Below are 22,320 nucleotides of genomic sequence, written 5' to 3' on the forward strand. Positions count from 1 at the left end.
TTGCCTATTTGGAGGAAATATGTGTTGCTTGGTTCACATACTATATAAAAGTAAATTTCAGGGGCCAGATTTAGCTCAATGGTACAGTGCCTGCCTCGCAAGTGCAAGGTTGTGAGTTCGATCTCAGGTACCAAAAAAAAAAAAAAAAAAAAAATTTCAAGTGAAGTACAGTACAATGGAAAAATAAAATTAGAAAAAAAACAAAATAAAAACCAGGGTGTAGAGATCTGATATCCAGACAGGAAAGATGTTCTGAACCCAAAGAGTGATGATAAAAAATTACTACAAAAGAAAAGATTGGGTACAGTTTCTTAAAGGTTGACAATATTTAACTATTTAAAATACCACAGGAGAGGGCTGGGGATTTAGCTCAGTGGTTTCGCCACCTGCTGTGCAAGCGCAAGGACCCGAGTTTGATCCCCGGTACCAAAAAATAAATAAATCAATCAATAAAATATCACAAGAGGCTGGGGGTTTAGCTCAGTGGTTCTGCCATCTGCCCCGCAAGCGTAAGGACCCAAGTTCAATCCCTGGTACAAAAAAATAAAATAAAAAATAAATAAAATAAAATAAAATACCACAAGCAAGGGTACACAAACACACACAGGAAAACTAGAAGACAATAGCAACACATCACATATACATACAAATGGTTCTTATTTTCTTATATAAATATTTCCTAAAAGTCAATAAGAAGAAAACAGATACTCCCCCCATAAAAGAATCATAAGGAGATTCCATTGCTTATATGGAACTAATAAACAGGAAAGGAAAGAAAAAATAGAATATCAAATACAAAAACACAAAACTCTAATAGAAACAGTTTGCTAGACTCTTCATAAGTGGAAAGAAGCAATTCCACTTGAACATTGAAGTGATAAAACCCATGGTAAGGGACAATGGGAATTCAACATCATTTGAGACAATAAGCATTTCTCCTAAATGGACAAATAGGCCACAGTGTACATGTGTTTGACATACAATGTGTTAAAACATATATGCCCCTGTAAAATATAATCAGTAACAGGTTTAGACATGGATCTATTAACCATTATTTTCATGCTTTCCCATTATAATAAAATTTTATAATAATGACAGAGAAACTGCATGTTCTTGAAGTTTCTTAATATTTTTTTAACCAATAACAGTATCATCAGGGTAGGAGTGGTGGCACATGCCTGTAATCCAAGCATTATGGGAAGTTGAGGCAGGAGACCAAGAGCTTGAGCCCAAGATGGACAACTCAGCAACTTTGTGAGACCCTGTTTCAAAAACAAAGGGGGGAGGGGCCGGGGCTTTAGCTCAGTGGTTCCGCTGCCTGCTTCACAAGTGCAAGGACCCGAGTTCGATCCCCGGTACCAAAATAAATAAATAAATAAAATAATAATAATAATAAACAAATAAATAAATAAATAAAAGGGGGAGGTGACTGGAGATATAGCTCAGTGCAAAGGCGTTGGGTTCAGTCCTCAACTGGAAAAAAAATAAAGAGAGGAAGAAAGAGAGGGAAAGAGGAAAGGAGGGAAGGAGGAAGAGAAAGAGGGACAGATTGCCTTACCATCACTAGAGAGTGTATTTCCATTCCAGATATCTGTATCTTCAAGTGATTCATGCATGGCACATCAATTAATTCTGTTAATACTTCCACTATTTACTTTCATGTAACAGAAATTTTAGTTTAAGTATGTAAGATCCCTTTACCTAAAATGTGAACAATGCAATAAGACAATACTGCATTTAATAAAGTATAAGAAAATAGTCAGTTTAGCAGATGAAATGAAGCCAAATGTAAAATGTTTTAAATGCTAGAAAAAACTTAGATGGGACTGCAATGTGTTTATTAGTAAAGGGAAGTACTGTAATTGTGCAAAAAGCTGGGCTTTCTAATTTATCCAACAGGTGGCACTATGCTAGCACCATGCCTCAGGGGAAGGAAAGAAACCAAGACCACGTGCCGTCCAGTAGCAGTGCGGGCCATCTGTCTGTATTTGACTGCGTCTCTTAAGATGTCCACTCTGTTTTTTAAAATAAATAAATAAATAACTGGACTCTATCGAGAAAGGAATTTATTAAAAGGTACTTGATGCCAAGCACTCTTCCAGGAGGTACATCATTTAGTCATTTACTAATTTATTCAGCCAACAAATACTTAGAGTATCTACATATATTGGGCCCAGCTTTGGTGCTGGAGAAATAATACTGAGAAAAATAATGGACCTTTTTATCCACATTATGGTGTAGTGGAAAAAAGAGATATTGCTGAAATGCTCACATTAATTATAGTTTCTGCTAAGTAATTCAAAGAAAAATTACAAACCAACTAACAGCACAAATATAAAGACACAGTAAATAAAAGCAGAAAGCCTGCATAAACATGGACTAAGTTATGTGTGGGTGAGATAGAAATTGTCTAAAATGTCTAAAGGCTACTAGTTTACTAGGAGGGTTTGTGGCACTCTTAACATTGCCCCTTCCTTCATAGGCAGCAGTACACACAGTAATGAACAGATGTGATGTGAAGAAGTGGCCCTTTTACCTCTCATTGTACATGACAATTCATTCAGCTCAAGGCTGGGATGGGCTCTCCCTCTCTCTCTCTCAAAATGAAGCAGTCCCATCAGAAATTTAACAGACCTATGACTTCAATTTCCCAAGCATGGCTTTCTCTGTGTCTGTTCTCCTCTCAAGAAGCAATCAAAAACTGACTCTCAAAGCTGACTTTCTAACTCCTGTCCTGCTGCTCAAGGATCTCCAAGGACCTGCTGTATCGTCCTTTCAGCCAAGCCTCCCATAGATCCCATAAGCAAGAAGCAACCCTGCCACCCTGGGGTGGACATCACCCCTCTCCCTTTCCTGCCACCATTCCATGCCTTTGCCCCATGCCTTTCCAGGCCATTTCAAGTGGCTATAAATGATTTATTCCTTAAGATAAAATGACCAGATTTTAAGTGTTAAAGGTCCTTTTTAAGAAAGAAAGAAAAGAAAGAAATTTTTCCTGGCGTAGTGATACATGATTATAATCCCAGCATTTAGGAGGCTGAGGCAGGATGATTATGTTCAAGATCACCCTGAACTATGTAGTGAGACACTATCTCCAAAACAATAACAACAACAACAACAACAAAAACCAACAACAACACCCCCAAAAAAGAAACGTTGACAAGGCAAATATACAACAAATAGTGGTTACATCCTTATAGGCAAAATAAAAGGTTGCTACCCTATGTTCGTTTTCCCACTAAAAAGACTTTTAAGCTTTTTTTTTTTTTTTTTTCGGTACTGAGGATTGAACCATGGGAGCATTGACCTATATCAACCTATATCAGTCGTTTATAAAATTGTATTTTCGGGGCCCGGGGATTTAGCTCAGTGGTTTCGCCACCTGCTGCGCAAGCGCAAGGACCTGAGTTCGATCCCCAGTACCCGCCCCCAAAAATTGTATGTTCAGACAGCATCTTGCTAAGTTGCCCAAGCTGGGCTTAAACTTGCAATCCTCCTGCCTCAGCCTCCCATGTAGCCAGAACTATGGGCCTGTGCCACTGCATTCAGCTATGCTGATCTTCTGAGAAATATTTTTTTTGGTACCGGGGATTGAACTAGGGTCCTTGCACTTGTTAGGCAAGCGGTGGAACCACTGAGCTAAATCCCCGGCCCCTATGCTGATCTTCTGAATTGCAGAATCAGGAAAGCATGGCCCTAGTAAAAGTTCTCCTTTAGAGAGGATGACCCTATTTGGGAATGAAAAGTATCCCACATTTGGGAGACTGTCCTAGTCCCAAGTTCCAATCCTTAAAGATGGTAAAACACCCTCTTTCCTGCCTGTTAAGACTTGCCTTTGGAGTTCTGGTTTCCTGTATGGAAACCTGTACTCTTCCGGCCATTGACTGGACAAATGTGGTCTAGCCACAGAGCTGTGGTCTCAGGTTGCAGACCTCCAGGGAACAACCAGATTAGAATGTGATATAAGGTAGGTGAAGTATCACGTATGTCATGGTGATAATATCATTTTGAAATACATGAAAATGCTGCTTCTTTTTTTTTCTGACAATGACCCGCATACTTCTGGGGATTTCCAATTGCCTCAGGGAAGTTTAGGATTGTTACAGGAAGAATGCAAATTTAAAAAGAGCAAAAGAAAGAGGAGGAAAAAGTTAATTCCCAGTTTCTAAATAGGATTTTAGAACTTTTTGGGTAACTTAAAAACCTAGGCTTTGTAAGAGAGAGAAAAGTTGTTCTGGATTTCTTTATCTCTCTCATTGGCATATCCAGAGCCAATTTGACCTTGGGGCTTTGCCCTGGGAAGTCCTGGAGTAGACTGGAAGAGAGAGGGGAGTGGGGGGAGAGGGAGAGGGAGAGGGAGAGGGAGATGCTTTGGCAGTTCTACTGAACTATGGTGGAAAGAAGGGAAAGAGACAAAAGAGGCCAGCATCAGAGATGAATCTCATCTCCCTTCTCCGAATCTGCCCAAAGCAAGGGGGTTTGTTACGAAGGGGAAGAGGGGTGAGGACATCTCAAGACCTCATCTTCCAGGTTGCTGGCACCACCTTAGGAGTGGCTACAGCACGGTTGTTAAGGGTGAAGAGCAGCATGTAATTTTCTGGGCTGCCCTCAGGACCAGTTTGTACAACACTGGACCAGGGAGTTTCGACATGCAACAGAGAAGAGGCCTGGAAAATAGGCAACTTGAAAGCCAGCAGACCTTCATTCTTGTCAGCAGCAAGGCTGGGGGTGAACATTCTAGGGAAGAGCCAGATGGCAGACGTGGGGTCTGCAGCAGCCAGAGCAGTGGCTGACTCATCATGGAGCACAAGCAAGCCCTTCCAAGCAAGGGAGGACCAGACAACAGTTACTGTAGATACAGCCTCAACAACATGTGCACCCCAAATTCCCAGGGATGGAACCACTGTCACTTTCTAAGATGGAACACAAGATGTATCCAGACTAGCAACCCAAAGCAGAAATCAGCAAGGAGGCAGATGATACTGCAAGGGTCTGGGAATCCCGTCTTCTTCCTGTCTCTACAGAGTCCATTAGCCACAAGTCTATCACAGACCCAAATACCATCTCAAAAAGATCAGAGAGTTGCCAGGGATTTAGCTCAATGGTTCCGCCGCCTGCTCCTCAAGCACAAGGACCTGAGTTTGATCCCTGGTACCAAAAAAAAAAAAAGATCAGAGAGTGAGAGAGACAGAGAGAGACAGAAAGAGAGACAGACAGAGACAGAGAGATACACAGAGAGAGAGGCAGATAGAAAATATATATGAGTCTAGGCTTTTTTTTTTAACCTAAAGAGATGGACCTGACGTTTATTTAAATTGTTTCATCAGACTATTTCCCTTCTATTCAGTGGTTGGGGGCTCAGAAAAACAACTTTAGAGAAATTAAGATGCTACATCTTTTCACATCTGTGAGCAGGGTTAAAAAAAATCTTCAGCCCTCCACACATGAGTGTTGGCAGCTTTTTCCAGCCTCCTCTCCACTGCTAAATTGGGTGCTGCTTGGGCTGCTTGGTTCCTCCCATCCACCCACACACAACTGCACAGAAGAGCTTGGAGGGTCCAGACCAGATCTCTGGGAATTTGGATGCAAATTTAGGGGAATGGGAAGGGGATAGCAAAGGCAAAAGCTATATAGGAAGATATTAAGGAGAAATGAATAAAAGGCAAGCTTCTCTTGCAAGGAACTATAGCAGGACTATAAATGTGTCCAGAGACATTCAGGGGGAGAGGGAGAAGGGCAGAGGAATGAAAGAGCATTTATTCTGAAGAAAGGGAGCAAGGGATCCTGGTATTGTTGGATATTAGAGAAAATAAGAAGGGAAATATTATGGTAAGAATTGCTCTGGATTACATACTTGGATCTCATTTATATTCCTTAAGATTTTAGTAGAATTGCTATCAAGCCTGCTTCTTTTTTTTTTTTTTTTTTTTTGGTTTTTTTTTGGTAGTGGGGATCGAACTCTGGTCCTTGTGCTTGCACAGCAGGCAGCGAAACCACTGTGCTAAATCCCTCAGCCCGAGCCGGCTTCTTTGAACCCACTGGGCACTAAACAACACAGGTCTCTGCTTTGTCAGGTTCACAAACACGAAGACTCTGCCATTATATAAGAGATGTATTAAAATAGAGCAGGAATTCTCATCTAGTGGTCACCTTGTCTCCCAGAGGACATTTGGCAATATCTACAGAGAATTTCAAGGGTCACAATTGAGAGATGCTAAAGGCATCTAGTGAGCAGGGCCCCTGCAATGCACAGCACGGTCCCACCTACAAAGGATTATCCCAGCCAACATGTCAACAGTGTCATAGTCAAGAAACCTGGAGACAGAAAAATGGAAAAAGGGGAGTTTCTTTACATCATTCCTTGCCAATGACAAAACGAAAGAAGCTTTTTTCATTTTAAACATTGTTTTCACATTTGTTGTATTAATTCTTTTTTTTTTTTTTGTACCGGGGATCAAACTCGGGACCTTGCACTTGCGAGGCAGGTGGCAGAACCACTGAGCTAAATCTCTGGCCCTGCTGTATTAATTCTTAAGCAGCACCACACACAAACAACAAACAATAATCTCAGGCAGGGCCAGGGATTTAGCTCAGTGGTTCCGGTGCCTGCTTCAAAAGCACAAGGTCCCAAGTTTGATCCCCAGTACCAAAAAAAAAATCAGGCAAAGCATAGAAATCAGTTTCCTAAAAACTTTTTTAGGTGGGAGAATTCTTGTAGAATTCTAGGCCCTATGGAAAAAAAGAATTGAATCTAGAAGCTTCTAGAAAATTCATGGAAAGACCTTATTAATATTTTTATTCTTAATATGGAAATATTAATATGGAAATATATAACTAGCGCTTCAAATAAAACAACTGTCACATTTAAGATATGGTCACAATGGGCAATCTTGGCTACTCTCCTTTTGCTCAGGGTTAAAAAATTCTCTGAACCTATCTCTCTTCCCAGCTCACTCCTCCCATTACTTTTACAGACTACAGTACTAGTAATTTTGTTTCATTTTGTTGCAGATAAAATACTCATTAAGAAGGATTACTTGGGGCAGTGGTCCCCAACCCTTTTGGGAACACAGACTGGATTTGTGGGTTCTGGATTAGATTCTCATCAGGAGCACCCAACCTAAATCCTTTATGTGCTCAGTTCACCGTAGGGTTAATGCCCCTATGAGAATCTAATGCTGCTGCTGAGCTGAGAGGAGGTGGAGCTCAGTCGGTAATGCGAGCAGTGTGGGAGTAGCTGTAAATACTATAGATGGAGCTTGGCTTCTTTGCCTGCCGCTCACCTTCTGCTCTACAACCCTGTTCCTAAGAGGCCACAGAATGGTACCACCTGTCTGTGGGTGGGATTGGGGAGGGTGGTGACCCCTGATTTGGGGTAAAAGTGTTGAGGGAAGCTGGCATATTTGACCCTCCTTCTAAGCGCTGTCTTCAGTGCCTTGAGAATTTAATTCCAATCTCCCTGGTGTCCGCCTCAGCCATCTCTGTTCAGATCCCTGTTCTATTTCTGTACATGGTCAGCCCCATGGTTCAGTCCTAAGGTTCTACCTTGCATAACTTAAAACAACAGCACAACAAACCAGAATTTTTACATTTTCCATGGCCATTTTGATTCCATTATTTCAAATAGACAACCAACTTATCAAAATTCCTATTTCTTGTTTCATTTTGTTTTTGGGGGGTTTTTGGTACTAGGGATTGAACTCAGGTCCTTGCACTTGCATAGCAGGCAGCAAAACCACTGAGCTAAATCCCCAGCCCAAAATTTCTATTTCTTATTGTGGTTATCCTTGTCTTTTCTCTGAAATTTAGTCCTATATTTATATGAAACAAATACCAGTGTCTTTAGAACTAGATACAATGCAACTTATGAAAATACTAACCTTATACATGTTAGGAGGGCTTCATTTTCTTTTTACATTCCTGATCTCTCTTTTAGACTAAAGCCAAGAAGCACATGTGGTAGAGGTGCTACCCACAGCTCTGGCCTGGGGAGGTCAGGTCAGGCATTTCCTCTTGTGTTGGGCCCTCAACTGTGAGGGCCAAGATATTGGGCAGGCCTGTTCTAAACCTTTATATATCTCTGTAGGGACATACCAAGTACTCGGAAGCAGGTCAAAGTGCCAGAGGAAGACTGCCAACAGGCTCAGTCCTAGCACCAATGCCACCAAAAATAAATATCTTCGGAGGCCACCATCTGCCTTTAGTGGAGATCTGCTTTTCAGTAGCAGCAAATGACAGGCAGGGCTACCATGTGACGATGCAAGACTACTGTCCATTGGACTATAAAACACAGGTTAATAATATCAGCTCATAATGTGCACAAGTCAAACTTGTAACAAAGAAGAGCAGGCTGTTGGCTTCTGGTACTGACAAAGGGTGGTTTTAAACAAACAGGGATTCTTTTCTTTTCCTTTCATAACAAAAAGACTGGAGGAATGCAGTCCAAAGCTTATACATACAGTCAAGATTTCACAGTCCGCATTGAGAAGTCTGGGTTAATGATATTATCAGGAGTTCATTTACAGCCACAGGCTGATATGTGAATTTGGAGATTTGATCATAATAACAAGTATTACCACATCTTGCAATTTTGAAATCAGTTTCCCAGGTTCTACAACAACCCACAAAAATATTGAACATATTTAGATCTAAGCCACTACTAGGCAATAGCACACAACCTATGAGCTTCTGTGTTTTTGGCTAACTCTGCCAAAGATGAGCTGTTTGTGACACGCAGGACCTTGCTTGGGTGAGGATTGCAAACCCCAGACCTCACCTCTCTCCCTTTCTCCTTCCTCATCTGACTTCTGAAACATTACCTTTTCTCTGCACCTGAACTTTCAGCAAAGCAAACCTCATCCAAGCTGGTTGTGTGGTTCCCTCTAGTTTCCCTTGTGAACTTTAAATTCAGAATTTGGATTCATTTGTTACCAGTTTCTCTGAACAGGCTACTTCATCTATTTGCTTACTCATTCATTTATCAAATACTGAGTAGATGCCTTCTATGTCTCTTATCTTTCCTATGCACTGGTGAAGCAAAGACAAAATATTGTTTTGTCTTTGAGAATATCATACACAAGTAAACAAATAGCAATGGTAAATATGTTATGAGCATCCCAATGAATGCAGATATATATATATATATATATATATATATATGGTGAACCTTAGCCATTAAATGTGTTGAAATATTTTCAATTGAACTTGAATATTATTGAAAGATGGGTATGTATATTGGCATGGCAGGCAGAGTTCATCTACTATATGGACATTGACTCCTTTTCTTTTTCATAAGCGAACATAGATTTCCTTCAGACCTCAGATCTCAGGTAATCATGCAGGTTAGTTATGATTACTAAGCAAAGAGTGTCCATCCTTAGGCCCATGAGTATTACTGTTGATTGGACCAAGACAGTTATATTCATAATGATCGTAAGATTTAAGGAGAAGATACCTAGTTAGTTCATCTCCTAATAGATACTTGATCATTTCCGCCTTTTTGGCTGCTATGAATAATGCTATGAAGATGAATGTAACAGTGCCTCTTTAAGATCCTGCTTTTGGATAAATTCCCAGAAGTGGAATTGTTGGATCATATGGTAATTCTGTTTAATTTTTTTTTTTTTTTTGGTACTGGGGCTCAAACTTGGGACCCTGCGCTTTCGAGGCAGGTGGCAGAACCACTGAGCTAAATCCCCAGACCTATGTTTAATTTTTTTAAACAGTGAAGATTTATGTTTTATGAAGAAAATAGAGTGTACTTATTTAAGCCACTTCCTGTAAGTTTTTCTATTGCTTGTAGTTTGAAGTCTCCTAGCTGCTAGCACAAGGGATAGAGGTGAGAGAGAATCTTGGACATGGAGCAGTAGAAGCATGGCAACATCAGCAAGCAGCCACCTGGCACAGGTAGGGAACCACAGACAGCTCTGCACGTTGGCACGAAGAGTGCAGCAATGTAGCAGACTTCTTGCTTGAAACAACAGACCCTCTTGTTTAGTTGAAACATAAAATGGATGCTTTAAACATGCTGAGTCACCAAGAATCCCTTGGGGAGTCAGAGTCAAATTGGAAAGTTTTTCAACAGGGAAAAATACCTAGATCACACATCTGGTCAATATCCACAGCACTGTGGTTTGTACAGGGTTTGTACAGTGGTCCAGGCCTCTACCTCTACTGCTGTGCCATGCCACCATCAGCAACAATGTCTTCTTCTTCACATTTCTGTGAATTGTGGCCTCTCATGTCTTTGGAACCCTGGGAGAAACTGAGTCATATGTATATATCCTAGCTGTAAGAGAGAATTTGACCTTGAGAAGGCTGGACTCAATGACTTGAGGTTTATCCAAATTTGGTAAGACAGAATACAATGATTGATTGGCAGTGTCTGTCATGGGTATGAGAAAGGGAGATAGTAGAGGAGTGTATTACAGAGGGACTATTTATGTCTCTCTCAAATTTATGTCGAAACCCTACGGCTGTATTTCAAGCTAGTGTGATGAAAGAGGTAAGTTTAAATGAAGTTGTGAGGGGGGATTGGATAGGATTATTGTTTTTATGAGAAGAGACACCAGAGAGCTCCCACTCCATTTGCATGTATGTGTCAAGAAAAGACCATTTGAGGACATAGTGAGAAGGCAGCCGTCAGTAAGCCAGAAGAGTCTCACCAGACACTAAATCAGCCAGCACCTTGATCTTGGACTTCCAGCCTCCAGAACTGTGAGAAATAAATGTGTATTGTTTGAACTATCTGGCTTGGGGTATTTGTCACATCAGCTACAGCTGACTAATGCAGAGTTGTAGTACATGGGTCATATGGTTCCCCTCACTGCCTGAGAGCTTCCAGCTTGCAACATCTGCATTAATGGTTTTAAGCAGGAAAATAATATAATCAGATTACCAGTTTTTGAAAGACAATTGTGGTAGCAATGTGGGGAGAGGAATACATAGGAAGTTGAGATCCTGCTTAGGTTGTGTCCTAGTAGCTCAAGAAAGATGACAAGAAGTTGAGTTAAATGGTGCAAGTGGGAATGAGGAAGAAGATAGATTTGAATAACATTAAGGGCAAGGATCTACAGGATTTGTTTATTGAACAAAAAAGGTAAGAAAGAGAATAAAGTGAAGACTCCCTAGTTTCTGCAGTGGGTATTTGGATAGGCAAAGGTGAAATTCATCTAATGTTTGGGGAGAAAAATCTACTTTTACAAAACCTTAAAGTCCTAACCCACAAGATACTTATTATTTACATGGAGAGCTATCAGCTATACAGAGGACAAATTTGATAGGCATTGCCTTAACCAAGGAATCAAAGTAACATCACTAGCAATGGTAAAAATGTTCACTTCGTGCTTCCTGATAAGATGCACTGAGAAGAACCCAGCATTGCTTTTGTAGTATTCCTGCCAAAAATAGGTAACATCTCTGTGTGCCCCTCTCACTGGTAAAGGCAAGAAGTGTTTCTTCTCTTCTCAAGACAAGTGAAAGTGCCCAGCAAGGGACCCCTCGCAGCACTTAGACTGTGACAAACCTGAGAAGTCTAAAGGCAAGAGACAGAGGCTAATGCCCTCAGGCAGGGGGAAGGGAGAGAAAGGATGAGAGTGGAAGAGAGGCCTTGAGAAGAAGCTTTCCTTCATGGAAGGTGGAGGGTGAGCATAGACGTTCAGGGGGGATGGACTTGGAGATGTCACTTAAAGAGCTCCGTCCAAAGAAGGAGGTGCTGGTGGACCTCATCAGCAGACCCCAAGCAGCAATGGCAGGCCATGCTGGGACATACCATCTAAGATGGGCCATTCCCCTGTCCCCTCCTTTGCTGGGCCCCACCTCCCCCAGAGGAGCCAGCAACCTCTGTCAGAGCTGAAGGTACTGGCCCAGATAAAAGGCAAGGAGTAACATTCTTTCTACCTTCTCTCTTGCTGTTGACCTCCCAGCCTGGGGCGGGTCTGAATCAGAGGAGGGAGAAACTTTAACAATGAAACAAGATGTTTTGATTATTATTCTGAACCAGATACTTACATTATTGAAACGACATTTTTGGCAATGGAGAGTGGCTAAAAAAGTGGTATAACATGTATGAAATCAGAAACAAAGATAGAAGAGGTCTTGGAGGGGGAAATAAAATTATTTGATAGCCTACTGAATACTGTTTATATAATGAACTGGTTGCTGACACAATGGCTGGCTCTTCCTCCAAGGAGCTGCCCTGCCCCTCTATTAGGGGCTACTGTTCTGGAGAACTTTTTGGTCCCCAGGATCTGCCTGCACCCTTTGCTCAAATAAAATTCTCCTGAGCCTCTTTTGGAGCCAGGTTTCTGTTGATTTGTGGATAAACTCACAATCAGTTTTCATATCAAAAACATAATGGATGGGCCAGGGATTTAGCTCAGTGGTTCTGATGCCTGCCTCCTCGCAAGAACAAGGTCCCAAGTTGGATCCCTGGTAACCCCCCCCCCCCAAAGCTGCTTTGCTAAAAAACCACAATGATAGTTAGCAGTTGGTTTGTTTGTTTGTTTTGGGTACCAGGGATCGAACTTGGGTCCTTACACTTGCAAGGCAGGTGGTGTAACCACTGAGCTAAATCCCTGGCCCAAAAAAACATAATGGAAGCTGCTCAGAAATTGTTTTAATCATCAGAATTGGCTGCCTCCCAGAGCTGGTCTCCACCAGACAGACCCTCATCACTGAAAAACTGCCCAATGGGAGATGGATCTTCCTAAGATGGGAATGGGGTGGAATGATTAGGAATGTGAACTGCAGTCAGACTATGTCAGATCAAATCTCAGATATTCTATTTATCAACTTCTGACCTATTCATGACGTTCTTTAATCTTTCTATGCTCTGAGACATCACCTGTGAAATGGGAATACCAATAATAAACACCAATGATATCAACTTGTATAGGGCCTCATGAAGAGTCTAGTATGGAGTAAGCATTCAACTCACAGCTCCTGTGTTTTGCAGAGTTCCCCTTGGACCTGCAATCTTGACTCTCAGTCCTCATTTCTGATTCAGATTTCCTCCACCCTGACTGCTGTTCCAAGGCAGGGCTTTGGGTCAGCTCTATAAACAGCTCTTTTTGGCTCCACCCAAGTCTCCTTTCTCTTTTGTGAGAGTTCAAAAGAACTCAAGGGCATTATTTATCATATTACCACTGAATTATTCTCCAGGGACACTGAGGAGATTTATCAGTCAGCTTTCTATTGCTGGGACAACATGCCTGATACTCACAACTTAAAGGAGGACAGGTTTATTTTGGCTCAGCATTTCAGAGATTTCAGTCCATGGTCAGCTGGCTCCAAGGGAGAAACATCATGGTGAAGGGCAGGGCAGAAGAAATCTACTCAATTTATGGGATTTAGGAAGTAGATAGCCAGGGAAACATCCAGAGGGGAGAAAGCCAGGGACCAGATGTAAAGTCATGGTTAGTAATCTCCTTGGTGTCTCTTAAGTCAATCAAGGTAGTAGTCAGGATTAATTATCCCAGGAGTGGACTGGGAAATGACACCTGGATCTCCAACCTGCCATGAACACAGCTAGGTGGGTTTCCAGCTCCATGCTCCCTTGACTGCTGGAAATGTCAACTCAAATGTGTGACAGCCAGGCTGAATAACAGGGTTCTGACCTCCAGAGACCTTAGCTACATCCTCACAGCCTGGAAATGAGCGGGCCATGGCCTGAGGTCCTTTGCTGAGGCTGTCACTGACTAAATGGAACGTGCCTCCAGGGTTCATGACAAGTGGTCAGTTTTGCCCAGACAAATAAAGAAACTTCCTGAATACTGAGTAGGAGATGAAATAAATGCACAATTGCCCAACTTTTCCAGTTTCCTTTCTACAGCCAATGTCTTATCAGTCTAAAATGACCAAAAGAGTGCCCTGGGGGTACAGAGAATATGCTAACATAGTTCAAGAGGAAGGGGACATTGGAATAACTGAAGTCCTACTGACCTAAGGGCATCAACATCCATGTTCCAATATTCAGGCCCTAAGCATTCTCTTTCGGGAGCTGAACATATTTTAAAATATTTTAAATAGAGGAATTGGACAGCTACAGGCTTTAGGATAGAAATTTTCCCACATTTTTGGACACCATTTTGTCATGGCTTCATCTCATTTTGAGGTAAAATGTTAAAGTTTCTCTGAATGTTTAAGATCATTTATCACCTTCCACCACCCCAACTTTATAAAAAAGAAAAATATTGATTGAATTTAGTGATTGTTTATATAATGCAAGGGAGTGAATAAGGTTTACTACATAAACAGCACTCAGATGAGATGAACGAGGAAATCAAGTCAGAGACCAAAGGAACTTGCCTCCCCACCCCCAGTATGCCAGAAATAGTTCTGCCTCTCAAGTACACAGACTTATGAAAATGATCTACATTTAAATACTAAATAGCAAGCACATTTCTCTTCCCTACACTCACCAGAACAAAAGATAATAAATAACTTGGGTCCAGGAGATACCCCCTTATAATGCCATGTTATAGGCTCATGGGTGCTTCAAAAATATGCTGTCTTTAGTTCTAGCTGCAAGATCTATTCTTAAGAAACAACGCAGCTTTCCTACATCAGCCACCGCAGAGTAAGCCAATGTATGAGTGAAAACAAATGAATGGGTTGAAAATTGGTGAAGAAATAGGAAAAAACAAAACTGTGAATGGTTGCTCCTCAGAATGGAGAAGGGCAAAGATAGAAGTGATAGCCTCTAAACACATTCATTAATAATTTGAGGAAGGAAGTGAAGTGCAAGTTTGTGTGTGATGCAATATTGTTCCAGTTACTAAACATCATGAAGAAATGAGAGGAACTTTAAATGAGTTTAAAATACAACACAAGGGCAATGAGATATAAAAGCATCTTATGATTGTACTGTAGGCCTTATTAATCTACAAAACTATTTCCCAAATATTTTATATGAAGGAAACGTTGATTCTTCTAAAGATTTCATCAACATAGGCCAGTATCAGCTAAAAAATTTATGTCCTGAAATGTTTACTGAGAAATAGAGTAATGAGAAGTGAGTTCAGATGAATAAGAGAGTTTGGGGGTTTTAGTGATAATTCTGAAATCTTCCACTAGAAGATTGCCTGGAAGGGAAAAAAAAGGTAGAGTGTCATTTCACGCAAAATTGTTTTCATACTTTTAGTTATAACTCAGTAATAGAATTATTTACATGGGGTACAGCTAAAATAAGGGAAATCAGAAGAATCTGGTACAGGCATTGATGTTTTAAAGAAAGGAGCAAACCTTTAAAAACTAGCTTTTAGTGTCAAATTATGGATTTGGATTTGGATATTACTAAACTTTTACATTCCATCCCTATTTTAGCTCTTTGGACAAGTATGATAATGAAAAAACACGTGCTCACTTTGGTAGCACATATACTAAAATTGGGATGATAATGAAAAAATAAACACAAGCCAGAATTTTCAAAACAGGAAAACTTCAAGTCTACAGAATAAAGGAAGTTAAGTGAGATAATATGGTTCTACCCATTCATTTAATATATTCACAGAACTGAAATATTGGAGTTAAAAAATTGAATGTAGAAGAAGAGATAAAATGAGGATATAGGTTCATACAATACTGAGTAGAAAGTGATCACATGGCCAGGGATTTAGCTCAGTGGTTCCACCGACTGCCTTCCAAGCGGACGTGCCCAAGTTCGATCCCTGGTACCAAAAAAAAAAAAAAAAAGAAAGTGATCACTGCCACACACTGTTCAGATAAGAACCTCTGTCTATGACAGAGTATTACAGGCCAATGAGGCAGCTACTCGGCCAGGCAGAAGGGAGGCTACTCTTTTTTTTCCCTTTGGCACTGGGGATCAAACTTGGGACCTTGCGCTCTCAAGGCAGGCACAGCGCCACTGATCTAAATCCCCAGGCCAGGAGGCTATTTTGAAGAGGTAGGCTGGTGGGAAAAGTGACTCAGTTCAGCTGAGATAAGAGCGCTCAGGTAGGCTCAGTCCAGTCCCAACCCTGGACACTTGGCTGAGAAATCTGAACTTTATTCTTTAGTCATTTCTAGCACTGTTAATGACCTGAGGCAAGCACTTGCTTGTTTGCTGATGGGATGAATAAAGCCACTGACTTTTTTTTGACCATACAAATGACAAGCTCGAATTTTTGCTTTAAGAAGATTAATTTAAGTGGTATATAGATGAGGGGGATGAGAGTCTATTATTTTGTTTTATTTATTTATTTATTTTTGAGAGAGGATTTCGCTATGTAGCCCAGGCTGGCCTTGTACTTGTGGTGATCCTCCTGCCTCAGCTTCTGTGTGCTGTGATTACAGGTGTGTGCCATCATGCCTGGCAGGGGAGAGCTATTGCAGGAGTTTTGGTCAAGAGCATAAAGTGACATTTACCATTACTGAGTTAGCCCTTCTAGATGCCTCACATATGCTCCCCCTCACACACACACATACACACACACACACACACACACACACACACTGGGAATTGAACCCAGGGCCTTCACACTGAGCTACATATGCAGCCCTCCCTTTTTTAAAAATTTTGAGATAGAGTCTTGCTAAGTCCTGAATTGCCTGGGCTGGCTTTAACTTGTGATTCTCCTGTCTCAGTTTCTGGAGTGCTGGGTTTACAGGTGTGTGCCACTACACCAGGCTTACACACATATTCTTTCAATAATTATCTAATCTTAAGGGCCACCCTTCAAAGAAATGAATCAGGATAGCATTTCTAGTTTATTGTTAAAGAAACACATTCAGAAAGGTTGAATAACTTGCTCAAACATTGCATGCGTGAAAGGGTAGAATGAGGCTCTAGCCCGAATCTAAAAAGCCTTAAAAACAAAAACAAAACTATAAGATGTGGACATTCACAAGTGAGGATGATTTAACAAGAGGAATGACAGTGTGTGGAAAGGAGGGGGAGAGAAAAGAGATTTCAGTAGTGAGAAGGATATGGCAATGCAACAAAAGAGTGGGGATAAGGGCTAAGAAAGAGTCATTTTAGCCCCAGTAACAACTTATGAACTTCAATTTGGAAAGGAAGTAAGTTTTGTTCTTGTTTGAAATGACAGCAGAACGTCCACGTAAAAGGAGGGATATTTCCTTTGTCCTGACACATAAAGATCACATGGGGGAACAGGGGCAAACCCCACATAGGCAGAACTGCAAGAGTTGCTCCTCAACGCCAGACACATATCTAACTCAAGCCACCCTCCCTAGCTGCTTGCCTCTGTGGAAATGGTTTCTCCTCCTTGGTCCACTTCTGCTTCTTCCCACTTGTCTCCAGTTTACCCTTCCCTGTAAGAGTGCGCAAGAGCACATTTTCTCCGCAAGCCTTCTTTGCTTTTCCCCAGCTTACTTCTTTTTTCCCAGGGCCTCTGCCCTTTTCTGTCTCTCCCACAGACTGAGCTGCTGGAGGGCTGGGTCTCTCCTCACCTTGGCCACTGCTCAATCTCTAAGGCTATCCTGTGTCTGATCCTCAAAACAGTATTTGTTCGGGCTGGGGATTTAGCTCAGTGGTTCTGCTGCTTGCCTTGCAATCACAAGGACCCGAGTTCAATCCCCAGTACCAAAAAAACCCCCCAAAACCCAAAAAACACAAAAAAAGTATTTGTTGATGGTGACTGACTGATTCCTGTTGTTGCTGGTAAAGAACTACCCTGCCCTATTAAGTCACGCTTTCTTCCTTCTTAGGGCAGCGTAGTTAACAACCTCAAGACCAGGAAATCATCTTCCTCATCACATACCAGGGTATTATTCATGCAGTTTACTCACTGTAAAGAGTCCCCTTGAGATAAAGCTAACAATTAGTTGAGGATTTACGAATTTCTAGGGCCAATCAACTTTTTAACTTATGGCAGGGTACTCTTCTTAACCCTTTGTGATTCCAAAATACACAAGTTAGGTAGCGAATGCTTCCGAATTTATGGGAGGATCCCCGGATGCTACACTCCTGCTGAAAACGGGGTCTGGGGCCCATTTCCTGCACCAGCTTTTGCTGGTAATGGTTCTTCCTCAAGATTAAGGGTTCGTGTATGTCATGTTTGGCTCCGTGGAGGGAGCATGAGGATATTGTTAGGGCGTCTCATACATCTCTTCACTCTTCCTTTTGTATAAGGTAATTTTGATGTCCACTAAACTGCCCAATTCTGTTTTCCTTCAAGGAGAGTTTCCCTGACTGAAAGGAGTCGCATTTTCCTGGAGCTTTAGGAGACTTGGAGACCGGTTCGTGGGGGAAGCCCAATTCCCATTGGGTTTGGGTATCACAGGAAGATAAAGGGCTTCACGGCTGCTCAGAGCTGCGACTGAAGTCCACGATTAGTCAGCGCCACAAGCCAGGGGTCGGTCAGGTCCCTGGCCCAGCAGGCCAAATCCCGGAGGCGGGGGGGGGGGGGGGGGACGGACGGTGACTGAGGAGCCGGGTGGGGCGGGGGCGGGGCCGCGCGGGGCGGGGCGAGCGCGGCCGAAGGCAGGGGCGGGGCCAAGCGCGCGGCTCGCCCGGGCCTAGGCCGCCGCTGGGCTCCGCCCCGCCCGGCTACGCAGGCGGAGGGGCTGCGGCACGGGCCGGGAGGCACCATGGCGGCGGCGGCGACGCCTGCTGCTGCGGCTTCTTCCCAGGCGCCGGCAGCGATTTCGACGGCAGAGCCCGAGGCTGGGAACGAGGATTGTCGCGAGGTCCGAGTGCTGCAGAGCCTGCGGGGCAAGATCTGTAAGTGGGGGTCGGGCTGAGGGACTCCGCCGGCGGCGGCTGAGGGGGTTTCGGGCGCGCGGGGGTGGCGGGCCGAGAGGGGGCCGGGGCCGGGCACGGGCGAGGCTTGAAAGGGGTGTGTTGGGGGCGGTGTCGCTTCCACGGCTGGCGTGGGCCGGGGCTGCTCTCCGGAGCGAGTGGGAGCGGGGGGTTGGCCGACGAAGGGGCCCGGCCGCGGGGCGCGCTCGGATGCTGGATCCCGGAGCGCGGGCTGGGGGCACGAAGAGCTTCCGGCCGCCCTCAGACGCAGGCCTCTGGGCTGCCGCGGCGCCGAGAGCAGCCCCGAGGTGGGGGCCGGGCCTTATTATGTGGAGGCGCAGCCGGAGGAGGGAGGGGCTGGAGAGGGGAGGGGGCTGCGGGGTACCCGGGACCCCGAGCCTGTGAAAGGGTGAAACGGGCGACCCGAGCTGGTGAAGCGGCTGCCCTAGGACTCTGGTGGATGCCGCGCGGCTCGTGGCGGGCGGGCGAGCGCGCGCGGGGCGCCGGGGCCGGACACCTGTGCTCGGCCCTCCTCGCTGCGGCGGGGACTAAAATCAAGAGACGGCGTGACTGACAGGGACTTTGGGGCAGGATGTAGTGGCTTCCTGTGAGCAGGTCTCAAAACACAGTCATCCAATCCGCGTTTAACCCACTTAATTCCTCTCTTTCTCATGCATTTAATTGTGACTTCTGTGAGCGACCCTTACTAGTTGACTAAATAGAAAATTTTGCTCTGAGGCTTTAGAGCCTTACCCTAGACAAGCCAATTTGAGTTACTATTTGGACATGTGCTTTTAAAAATGACTCTTTGGTCTTAGATTGTGGTTTTTTCCACAGACGTTTATTTACACGAAATGCATTTTTTTCTTTTTTCCTATTTGTAATATAGATCAATAACACTTGTTTTTGCCATTGTGAGAAAGTAACATTGCTTTTTCCTTGGATTGGAAACATGTTTCACGACTCATGTAAATAACCCTGTATGATGGATACTTAAATTTTGAAGAAAATAGGACCATTAAAATGGCTAACAATGCTATTTCTTGGTCAGGATATAAAATTTTCTTCTCTTTGAATCATGATGCTATTAATTGATCTTAGATTCCTATTTTCCTTTCAGGTTATTCCCCCTTCTAGGTATTTGGAATTTTATTTAATCCCAAATGCAAGCATATTAAATTTTCTCACCTTTTAATTCCAGAAATAGTTCTGGGGCTCTATAAGCTGTTACGATTCTTAAAACCTGGAAGAGAAGTAGGTCTTTTCCATATCTAAGTTCCTAACATTAATTTTCTAAGGTGTAAAACTTTCAGAATTTAGATGTCTTATGTGTAATATTTGCTTTTATCTAATTTAATAATTGGGAAAATTAAATGGGCCAGAATGTCCCCTTTGAGACTGTAGATCATACTATGGAACAACATATAGACATCTTGGAATTGAGATGTAAGGTTGGACTTTCCAGAGTGATGTAGTAGCCTTGTACTTCCATTTGCTTTATGGTAAAGATCACTGAGAACAGTTTTGAAAGAGACATTACTGTGTCTTACTTGGGTCTAAAATTAAAAAAATAACTTTTTTGTTTGTTTGTTTTTGGTACTGGGGATCGAACTCAGGTCCTTCCACTTTCGAGGCAGGCGCCGGAACCACTGAGCTAAATCCCTGACCTAAAAACTTACCTTTTTATATGGTTTAGAGCAGTCCCACTACCCAGACTCGGAATGCTTATCCAGTTACTGGGAATGATATTACTGCTTTAACCATGGTCAAAATATTACATCTGTTATCTTAGTTTCTTGGTTTTTGCATTGCTCAGCCTACTCCTTAGATCATGGAGTATTTCCTAGGAAATATGTGTTAATTACATTTATATGCACACCCTCTCCTTTATTTCTTTGACCTCCTTTTAGCTAGCGAAGTTGATTGAGCTTGCTATTTTCTGTTTCCCTGAAGCTGATAATGTGTTTTGTAGGGTGGGGCCTGAGGAGTGAGTCATTAGCAGGTACTAAACTCACAGAAATGGGATGGATGATGGTGATTCCAGCTATGAAGATATTTAGCAGCTTGGAGAATCAAGTACCTATGTCATATTTCCTCTTCACCACACTAAGATGCTTTGGAAGAAAGCCTTATAGTGCCTACTGACCTGGAGATGTGCTGGCAGATTTGAAACTGTTCATTGGGTGCCTCTAATCTGGAGAGTTAGAGATCCATAGGGCTAAAAGTGAGCCAGAAAGAAAATGTTCTTATTCCTGGACTTTGGTAGGAGCCTTCTAGGACCCTTCAACTCTGAATCATCTTAGTGAAAAATGAAAATTGATTGATACATGTGTCTTTAATGTACTATAAAGATAGATAATAATAGACTACAAGCATTTATTTATTAATTTCCTGTATATTTCACAAGGTGAAATACCAGATTGACAAAACAAAAAATAATTTTATGGCCAAAGCTTTATGTGCTCAAAGCTTTCTTTAGGGCACGGTTGAAGCAATCAACTGATGTTAGCAAATCCAGTGTTACTGACAGTATTTTGTCTTACAGACTGATCCCCAATTTCCTGAGCTTATTTTAGTGCTCTAGGAAACCATGGCAGTTCTGAATGCTCTGCTTCTCTAAGTGTGTTCCAGAGGCAAGCTTTGGTGTTGGTTATCTTAGGGTTGTCATTTGGACCCTTGATAAAGGAGGTTAGGGATGTACTCCACATGCATTCTTCAGTCTGAATTGCTGTGCAGTAGCAAGTATGTTAGCATACCTGAACACATTTACATGCCCTTCCTCCAAAATAACCCACTGTCTGGTGAGAAAAAGGGGATTTTGGCTTTATTCATGTCTCTTCAGGCTTTATGTTCTATTTTGTGGCCTCCTTTTTGGTTGCCACTTTTTGTTGAGTTTGCACTTGTCCAATTAAATCAGATTGTGAAGATATTGCTGAAAGGGTCCACACCACATCATTAACGGACTTATTTACTCAAGGGATACTAGATTCATAAGAGAGCTAAATGTGAAGATTGGTGTGAATTTTTAGATGTGTGGTACAGTGTGATATCTGTAGGACTGTATTATGTCCTACAACTCACTTGGTATCCCTGATATTTTCAAACTAAGAATGACTTTAGGGTATTTGACAAAGTAGGAGGGTTCCATGGGGTGTGGTTGAGGGTTTGAGTGTAGCAGTTTGGTTGAAGTTAGTTACATGGGTTGGAATTGTCACTTAATTTCCAGCCTTGTTAATCTCTGTGTTCCTTCATATTCTCATGTATAAAATGGAGATAGTAAAAATATCTGTCTCACAGGATTGCTGAGGATCAAATTACCCCCATCCCCCAACATGGGTCAGTTGTGGACCATCTCTTAGGAAGGAGTAAAGTAGGGAGATAAAAACTCGTTATCTGATGTTGTTTGACATGTACTAGCATTTTCTGATGCACAAAGCTGATTAAAATGAGAAGACTTATATTCTGCTTTATACATTGTTAATATTTGCATGACTTTAGGCCGATTTACCATTGAGTTTATCTCCTTTATCTTTAGAATGGGAATAATGCTTCAACACTAGCCATTTGTATGTGTTGTTTCCTCTGGCTGAGGTTGTCTTTCTCACTCCCCCTTCCTCATA

The 22,320-nt window shown here is 42.4% G+C and overlaps 1 protein-coding gene across 2 annotated transcripts in view; it reads left to right on the plus strand.

Moving 5' to 3' along the window:
* The first annotated feature begins 18,492 nt into the window (after positions 1-18,492).
* Positions 18,493-22,320, plus strand: part of Rasa2 (RAS p21 protein activator 2) — a 134,414-nt gene continuing 130,586 nt past the window's right edge. For both annotated transcript variants that reach the window (XM_004834356.3, XM_004834357.3), the window contains exon 1: positions 18,493-18,682. In XM_004834356.3, the coding sequence (XP_004834413.1) occupies positions 18,550-18,682 (133 nt within the window). In that variant the 5' untranslated portion in view covers positions 18,493-18,549. The remainder of the gene's footprint in view (positions 18,683-22,320) is intronic.

This window comes from Heterocephalus glaber, unplaced genomic scaffold (genome assembly GCF_053883595.1).
Source record: "Heterocephalus glaber isolate CG9 unplaced genomic scaffold, H.glaber_assembly_v1.0 deba00001504, whole genome shotgun sequence".
In the NCBI taxonomy this organism is placed as follows: Eukaryota; Metazoa; Chordata; class Mammalia; order Rodentia; family Bathyergidae; genus Heterocephalus; species Heterocephalus glaber.